Here is a 9,517-nt window from a genome sequence, read left to right as displayed (position 1 = left end):
CAGCGGCGGTTTTTCAATTTGATGCTTTCAACCCGAATACGACAAGGTGCTCACGTTGGGTGAAACGGTTTGAGACAGCTCTGGTGATATTCAACAGCGATCAGGAAAAAAAGCGTCAATTCTTACTTCATTACATAGGTGCGGCAACATATGATGTCCTCTGCGATAAAATCCTCCCACGTACACCAGAAGACATTACGTATACGGAAATCGTTAACACATTGGAGGAGCATTATAACCCAAAACCCAACGAAATTTTGGAGAATTACAGATTCCACTTGCGGAAACAGGAAGGCGAGGAATCATGCATGGATTTTTTAATGGCGCTACAAAGGTTAGCGGTCACATGTAAATTCGGAACGTATTTAAATACGGCACTCCGCAACCAATTTGTTTTTGGATTAGCAAGCTCCAAGGTCCAAGGAAGGTTACTGGAAAAGAGAGAGCTCACACTGGATGAAGCCGTTAACATTGCAAAAGCCTACGAAGCAGCAGAAAAAGGCGGGATCGAAATCCGGAACTGCGCAAAGACAAATGAAACAAGCGTAGACAAAATACGAATACAAGGTAAACACAAACTGACACAGGACAAGAGACAAAGCAAAGACAATGATAAACAGGGCAAAATTGTCAAATGCTTCAGATGTGGCAGCTCTGCACATTTGGCAAACGCATGCACATATAAAGAAACAATGTGTCACTATTGCAAAAAGAAGGGGCACTTGAAGAAGATGTGTTTGCAGAAAAAGAAGCAAATTAACCAAATTTCTGATGAAAAGGAAACGTTACGGCAAAATACTGACTGTAAGGTAGAAGACTTATTCCAAATTAGTTGCTTAAACAACAAAGCTGAGCCAAGACGTAAAATACTTTGTTCTTTAGATGTGGAGGGTGAACTAATTTCTTTTGAAATTGATACAGGCTCGCCTGTAAGCATAATCAGTCTGGCTGACGCAAAGAAATATTTTTCGAAAGCTAAAGTGAAGGAGAGTGATACAAGCTTCTATAGCTATTGCAACACAAGGTTGGAATGTTTGGGATACATTGACGTCCAGGTACGTTGCGACGAAAGAAATACAAAAGCAAAACTATACATAGTGCGGTCGGATCGTAAACCATTGCTAGGCAGGGAGTGGCTTAGAGCTGTAAAGTTAAATTGGTCAAGAATTTTCCACGACCAACTCGACGCAGATGTTGTAGTAAAGAGTATTTCACAAAATAAACCGCAAGATCAGGTGAAAAGCATAAGAAATTTCCAAACTTGTTTTCGGATACAATCGGAACTATTGCTGGCCATCAAGTAAGGTTACACTTAAAACCAAACAGCAAACCATGTTTTATTAAATCAAGGCGAGTACCATTCCCACTTTGGGAGGCTGTAGAGGCAGAACTTGACAAGCAGGTGAGTGAAGGATTGTTGGAAAAAACGGATAAGAGCGAATGGGCTTCACCCATAGTCGTGGTACAAAAAGTGGAAGGCAAAGTGCGAATCTGTGGCGACTACAAGCTTACGTTGAATCCTGCACTACGCATAGATGAACACCCACTACCGACAATAGACGAACTCTTCAGGAATACGGCAGGAGGTACAAAGTTTACAAAGATTGACCTGTCAAAGGCGTATTTACAATTGCAAATTCATCCGGACGATCGGCACCTGCTAACATTGAGCACCCATCGAGGCTTATACCAACCTACAAGGATGATGTTCGGCATTGCTTGCGCTCCAGCGGTTTGGCAAAGGTTCATGGAGAAGTTGGTGGGAGACATTCCGGGAGTTACTGTGTTCCTCGATGACATCAAACTTACTGCACCCGACGATGCAACACACCTTGAACGATTGGAAGAAATCTTACGCCGTCTAGATAATCACAATATGAGGGTCAACCTTGGTAAGTCACAATTTTTAGCAGATCGTATTGAGTACTGCGGTTATCTCATAGATAAACAAGGCATCCACAAAATGAAACAAAAAGTGGAGGCTATTCAAAACATGAAAACGCCAACCAACAAAGACGAAGTCCGCTCTTGCTTGGGGTTGATTAACTACTACGGGAGATTTGTAAAAAACCTAAGTAGTATTCTATATCCGTTGAATAGATTGTTGCAGAATAAAGTTGAGTTCAATTGGGATGCCAAATGTGAAAATGCCTTACAGTCAATAAAAGACGTTATGCAATCGGACATTGTGCTGACCCACTATGATCCTAAATTACCAATTACACTAGCTGTGGACGCGAGCCCGACCGGGGTGGGTGCAGTGTTGAGCCATACATTTGCGGATGGCACGGAAAAGCCGATACAGTTTGCCTCCCAAACGTTGAACAGAACGCAACAAGCTTACAGTCACGTTGATAGAGAAGCTTATGCAATTATTTTTGGGGTGAAGAAATTTTACCAATACTTATTCGGCAGGAAATTCACTTTAATTACAGATAACAAAGCAGTCGCACAGATATTTTCGCCGCAAAAAGGGTTACCAACATGTTCCGCAACCAGGATGCAACATTACGCGATATTTCTACAATCTTTTACCTACGTAATAAAAACAAAAAAGGGGGCGGAGAACACCAACGCCGATGCAATGTCGAGGTTACCTTGCCCGGAAAAATACTATTGTATTGAAGAGGTGGATATTATTGAGTACGAAGCGATACAAAACAGGCCAGTGACCGTAGAGGAGCTAAGTACAAAAACAAAAGCAGATCGGGAAGTACACAAATTGGTCGAATGTCTTAAATATGGTCGCGAATGCGATGCAAAGGACCGATTTGGAGTAGAACAGGTGGAATTTACGCTACAGAAAGGCTGTCTTTTGCGTGGTATCAGGGTCTACATACCAAAACCCTTACGCAAGCGAGTACTACAGGAACTACATACAGCTCATTTCGGAATGTCGAAAATGAAAAGTCTTGGTCGAGCGTATTGTTGGTGGCACAACATGGATAGAGATATCGAAAACTTGGTATCGAATTGCAACGCATGCCAGTTGGTAAGAGCAGAACCGAAGAAGAATACACCAGTGCATTGTTGGGCAACACCTACAAAGGTGTTCGAAAGAGTCCATGCGGACTATGCAGGCCCAATATTTGGAAGGTACTTATTCGTACTTGTAGATGCGTTTAGCAAGTGGCCCGAAGTACATATTGTCCCGAATATGAATACTGAAACTACAATACAACGGTGCGAAGATATTTTTGCTACTTTCGGGTTGCCCAACGTTTTCGTGAGCGACCATGGAACGCAGTTTAATTCAAAGGCGCTCCAAAGTTTCTTGAAAAACAACGGCATCACACATAAACAAGGCGCACCGTACCACCCCGCGACTAATGGCCAAGCGGAAAGGGTTGTGCAAACGGTAAAGACCAAACTACGTTCAGCTAATTGCACTTCGAATAGTATGAATCGCGAGCTGGCAAACATTCTAATGGCTTATCATCGATCAATTCACCCTGCAACAGGAAAATCACCCGCGATGAATATGAATCCCAAGTAACAGTAGAAGCGACCAAGAACGCCCACCTAAGAAGCAATTCCTCGTAGGGGACAAAGTTGCAGTGCGAGATTATCTATCGAGCGCTAAGTGGCAGTTTGGAATAGTCAAAGAGGTACTGGGTAGTTTACACTACTACATTCGTTTAGATGACGGTAGAACGTGGAAGAGGCATGTGAACCAAATGAGAAAAGTAGGCGAGGGAGTGATCAATTCAAGGAAAATGCCAGAAGAGCCGGAAAAAGTGGATCAGAGGAAAGATGACCAGATAACGCTGTACGAGGCAACGACATCTCAGCCCTCAGCGAGCCTAGCCGATCGACCCATAGCCGACGAACCTACCATAGCCCGAGAGAAGAATGATTCTCCACAGCGTCAGACGACAACGGAAAGTGAGACGAATAATACAGATGACACCACTGTTCGAAGATCAACACGTAACCGGAGGGTACCGGAACGATATAAAGACTTTTCGACATAGATAAATTCATGAATTATTAACTGCTTAAAAATGTAAAATTTATTAATTCGTAACTTCACATTTAACATGTAACATCATACAAAATCAGCACTCTCTTATCTTAGAAAAATAAATGTATATATTGGATCATTTTATAGTGGGGGAGAGATGTTGTATCATTACTATGTATGCATAAGAACACACTCATATAAATATAGCATGTAACATAAACGAAAGAACATAATAAAACAGTTCGCAATTGGCAAGCAAAGTGATAGGTTGTAACAGTATGCCTCATTGTTTTTCACTGCAGTTGGTGTCCATATAAATGGCCTATACTTTATACTTTGTCTAGGCTTTAAATTGCATATAATTTTAAGCTAGGCTTAATTAACCTGTAAGAATTAAATAAATAAATAAATAAATATATTGGGGGGATACCAGTGGGCGTGGCTACACCCATTTTCCAAAAATTTATAATATTCTTATTTTTCGGCTAAAAATTATTTTAAATATCAATTTTGAGTGAATAATCTTCAGTAGTTTGTAATGCGATCAAAGCATACAATTTGCAACCCTACTGAATTACTACAAACTAGAGCTCTCGATTTTGTTCGCACATTTTCAAACAGCCCGGGTATATGAGCAGCGAGTACTCGCACACTTGTTCAATGCTCATTACTCGAAAATTTTCGGGCATGAGCTCGAGCAATTCAGGTTTTTTCGAGTAATTTGAGCAAAGTTTTTTTTTATTATATTGACATTTTTGGTAGCAACTTTTTAAATTTTTCAAATTATTGATATCTAATGCAAAGATTGTTACAATGGTATTTAATAATATAATTTATTTAACATGAATTAGAAAGCAGCTGCTGACAAATACAATTTACAAATTTTCTTTTGCTTATGAAATTGTTCAAAAACTCGAAAATTTTGAACAAACATTTGAGCAGTTGAGCAATGAACGAGTTTCGAGCGAGTATCGAGCTACTCGCATTGCTCGATACCCGGGTATCTAGAGCTCTACTACAAACTACCTTATATGAATACGCCCTAGGCTAATCTAGTACAATTAAGAACTAAGAATTTACGAATGCGACCCTGTCATATGTATGACAGCTGCTAGGCTTATATCAAAATGTGAAAAATATAAGGAGTGTTCGCTATGCAAAAAATTTGTACAAGTTGGTACCAATTGTTACCAAATCGTGTTCGTTTAGCCAAAAACCCAGTAAAAAATGCAAGGAGAGAGCACAATTTTGACATTTCATTTGGAGGGGAAGTTGCAAATTCGTGCTGGGAAAATTTTTGCCAGTAAGAATTTGCAAGCAGGATTGTGGCACACGGTTGCATTTTTGTCAACATTAATTTGAATCAACGAGTTCGTTAAATTTAAAAATGGACTATTTTGTTGCGATTTACTAATGAAAGAAGTATGTGAATATTCGTTTTTCAATTAATTTAATTAATTCCAAACATTTGAAAGGTACTGGGCTGAAAAAGCTGTATTAGTAATCGGAACGCACTCGACATTACTGTCGATATAGGAAATCCAACAGTGACTTCGACAATGAAATTGAAGCGTATGTTGAAGAAAGTCAGAATAAGAAGAAATATACGTATAGGTCCTGTTTTGGTTTCCACCTGAAATAATTAAAGAAATTTATTATGCTCGAAATGCAACCGTGGACGCCAGCTGGCAGTGAAGTTTGCTAATGTTTGCTAATTCCTGTTCGCGCAAAACTTAGTAAGTTTCTCTCTTTGGGAGAGTAAGGTACCTTGTTCTCTGAATTTTGTTACTGGCTAATTCTTACTGGCAGTTGCACAGCGAACACTCCTATATTGGCGGCATTCGACTCGAACACAAGTACTTTTATTAAATTAAATTCGACCAGCTAGCCACCAAGGCATCGGCTGCAGTCAGCAGCTTACAAGGTTCGATAACCTGACAGTTGTCTCTCTCGCACCGCTCCCTTAGCAGTGGCACCGTGTTGCTTCTTTGTAAATTTACATGGAAACAGTGTAGCTTTGGTGTGAAATAGAAGTATAAGTTTTTGTGCAATGTGTTTCTTTGTATATGCATATGAGGCATATTTAACTGATGAAAACATAAACTGTTTTTGAATTGGATGTTTACATCAATCTCATAGTAGTCTTATTTTGATTTTGAATCATTTTGCAGTTTTTATACAGCTAAATAGCACATAAATTACGCAATTCATCAGTATATCAGTATTACGTTCAACATTTCGTTTAAAATGCCCGATTTCCTGCAAATACATGAGAATTTACAAAAGGAATTTCACTACTAATTGCCTACTTTGCGTACTTTTCTACTACCATTTTCGCACCAAGAGATTTCATTCTTCGCCTTTCTCCGTCCTTCGTAAATGCAACCTTTTGTAAGGGAGTGTCAAACCGCAGCTGTCAATAATTATCTAACCCTGTATTATTGAAACATGGCCTGCACCCATGATTCAATTATTAAAGGTTTTGTAAGTAGCTTTTTTCTAAAATTTGGCACTCCCACCCACAGGGATGGTTTATGGAAGCAGGAGAAAAAGGGGAAGAATTGAATCACACTTCCTAAAATGGGAGCTAAATTCCATAAAAACGTGTGGATAATAGTGAATGGTGGTATTTTAAAACAAAAACGAATTTGATGTTATTATTTAATTTAAACAAGCTTATTTACATCGAATATAACCCCCGATTGTTATTAAAAATAAATATTTCTACGTATATACCAAACATGCGCATAACTCGAAAATGGATGGTCCACTTTCAGCCTTTTTTTGTTCTACATATTTGTTTGCCAGATGATGGATATGAAGAAGCTATTTGTTTGTGGAAAATATGCAATATTTATTAAACAAGAAAAACGGCAAATAAAAAAATTTGGAGCTTACGTTTCTTTCGCGGTTATGGCTCGATTGTTTCGAATATGGTAATTCGAATTCTTTGATGTCGCACTTTCAATGTTCTGGGGAAATTATACCACTGTCAGAATATTAACCATTCGCCGGGTTGCACGAAAAAGAAAATTTGAATGACTAAAAATATCAAAATATAAAAATATTCGCCATAAAAGGCGTTTGCATTGTTCATCTTTGCATTCTACTTTCAACTAATCGCTTTGAACAAAGTTGGTCGCCAGCCAACATTCTCCTCGTGCGTACACCTTTTAAGTGTGCGATTACATCGCGCCATTGACTAAACTGAGCTGTCGTGTGACGATTGGGCCTATGGATGCGGTTTGGCAATGTTATATTGCGTCAAAGTCTCATTCGGAGACACCAGGATTGTGTTGTGGAGGACAATACCTAAATACCTTCGTTGGCTCCACGAATATCGACAAATACATTTCGGCATTTAAGTGAATTTCGTCTCTTTAGCCTACATTGAATTTCTGTAGTCCAACGATTCTCACCCATTTTTTCTTGTTGGCGCCAGCGAATCAAGAACAAGCATTTTTTTTCAAATTTAAAAAGTACAAATTTCACTACTAACAATTTAAAAGTGTTCTTAAAACTTGCAAAGAAATATGGAAAAGAAATATCACTGCTTTTGTTTTTAGGAGTTTAGGGTCTAATCCAGAACGAATGAAAAAAATTACGTTTTTATGGTTTTATTGGCGAATTTCTAACTTAGCAGGTTTTAGTTTTTGTATTTTCGAAATTGAAGTGGATTTAGCAGGTTTTTTGTATGAATAAAATTGCTTCTATTTTATTTTTTGTGATTACGAGCTCAATTTAAATGTTAATTAAAATAGTATTCCATAGATAAAAACAATTATATATAAATATATAAAAAAATACAACAGATTTATTCTTCCGTTTATTGCAACAAAAATAGCCAGTTTATAAAACATATATTAGTAACTATACGTGAAGTATTCCTCTCTCAAATTAATAGTACAAAGATACATATAAGATAATTTAAGTAAGAGCTCAATAATGCCAGAAAATATGATACATATTATTCAATCATGAGGTAAATTGTTATAGTAGGCGTGGTAATCTTCAGCAAGTAATCGTTTGAAATACTGAAGATCTCATACTTTCTGCGAGCAACCGTACGCCTACTCTCGTATAAATTCGGAAGGTGAGAAAATTGCAAGGAAACAGCTACTGGGGATCCTCTTTGCGGTATTACTTCCCATTCGTTGGAGAATCTTAGTTTGAAATGTATGTCGCCACTTGGTGTATACGGTAGGGCTCGTATATCAGTTACTTTAGCAGCATCTTTGCCGCGACCGGGACGAATGCTATTAAAGAATTGAACTGTGTTAAAGCTTTTAAAGAACGTGTAACTAAGATAAGTTACGTCATATGGTTTTGGATTTTTTCTAGCTGATCTACATACTTCAATGTATTCTGCAGGAACATGGATATCTCTTTTCTTAAGTGCTCGTTCGATAGTGGAATGGATACAATCAGCTTCCATTTGGGTATGGCCTACTTCAAGAAACTTTTGCTCAATAATGATATTGTTATTTATAGCTGTGGATAACAAAGCATTAGCCATAATACTGTTTCGGTTTTGATACGTGCATTCGTCGCTATAAAAAATTACTGAAATTGGCTCCCCGGAACTATTATTTGGTACTAAATTTTTTTCTATGAAATCTACCCACACGCTGGAAAAATCTGCTGTATTAAATCTTCGTTTTGTTTTGTTCCACAAGTAACAATAATTTCCTTGAGATATAAAAAATTAAAGCTTATTCGCTGGCTATTACCTTTGCTTAAACGCATAAAGTAATACTCTAAGATAGAACAATAATCGAGCGACAGAAGCACAATATGTTGGATTTAGCAGTTGAATTTGAACTGATTGTACTTAGCAGCTTTACTCATCAAACAATTTTTGACAATTATATTTTTATATTGACGTATTTTTTTTGCTGGCCAACTGCGGAATCGCCTACGACTTCGAACTGCATCAAAAGGTCAATTTTACCAAAAAACGGATTTAGCAGGTTTACACTCTAAGCCGACGATATGTGTATGCATACATAAGTGAACAACGTAAAAATGGAAATAAGATGAGCTTACATTAAAAATGTGGTGGCACTTATAGTTAAAAAAAATTTATTACGAAAAATTCAAAATTACAAAAAAAAAAATTAAAAAAAACTTAAAAAAAATCCAAAAAAATACAAAAAATTCAAAAAAATACAAAAAAAAATCGGTTGTACCAAATTTTTAAATAATTAACAAAACGTAAGAACAAAATTCAAAAAATCCAAAAAAAGCGGTATTGCCAAATTTTTAAATAATTTACAAAGCTAAAACATCAAATGCGAGATAAGTGCAGTGGCTGCTGGCTAAAGTGGTTTTTTAAACAAGCAAAAATACAGTGGCTAAAGTGGTTTTTTAAATAAAGCAAAAATACAGTGGCTGGTGGTACAGCAAACAAAACATTGAAACTTAAGGTGAAAAGTTTAAAAACCGAATAAAAGAAACTTAAGTGATTGTAAAAGGGCAAAAAGAGAAAAAAACGACAGAATTCACATTTTAACGCGCGACTGTACCACCAAAGTATACCACGCCTCCACTGAA

At 37.5% G+C, this 9,517-nt stretch overlaps 1 protein-coding gene across 1 annotated transcript; it reads left to right on the top strand.

The window, feature by feature from the left end:
* The first annotated feature begins 692 nt into the window (after positions 1–692).
* LOC108377216 (uncharacterized protein K02A2.6-like) lies at positions 693–3,496 on the top strand. The gene is made up of 4 exons (XM_017633475.1): positions 693–1,055; positions 1,376–2,037; positions 2,101–2,251; positions 2,558–3,496. The coding sequence occupies exons 1-4, from the start codon at positions 693–695 to the stop codon at positions 3,494–3,496; spliced, it is 2,115 nt and encodes a 704-aa protein (XP_017488964.1).
* The last annotated feature ends 6,021 nt before the right edge of the window (positions 3,497–9,517 follow it).

Source organism: Rhagoletis zephyria, unplaced genomic scaffold (assembly GCF_001687245.7).
Source record: "Rhagoletis zephyria isolate East Lansing unplaced genomic scaffold, Rhagoletis_zephyria_1.1 Rzeph_scaffold_11687, whole genome shotgun sequence".
Lineage (NCBI taxonomy): Eukaryota > Metazoa > Arthropoda > Insecta > Diptera > Tephritidae > Rhagoletis > Rhagoletis zephyria.
Note: the sequence above shows the minus strand (reverse complement) of the source record. Positions and strands in the feature narration are given on the sequence as shown.

Bases quoted from the DNA above. Each gene is read 5' to 3' on its own strand.
- LOC108377216 (XM_017633475.1), top strand. From the start codon at position 693: ATGTGTCACTATTGCAAAAAGAAGGGGCACTTGAAGAAGATGTGTTTG. The intron at 1,056-1,375 runs GTACGTTGCGAC...CCACTTTGGGAG, and splicing joins TGGGATACATTGACGTCCAG to GCTGTAGAGGCAGAACTTGA. The intron at 2,038-2,100 runs GTTGATTAACTA...TCCGTTGAATAG, and splicing joins GAAGTCCGCTCTTGCTTGGG to ATTGTTGCAGAATAAAGTTG.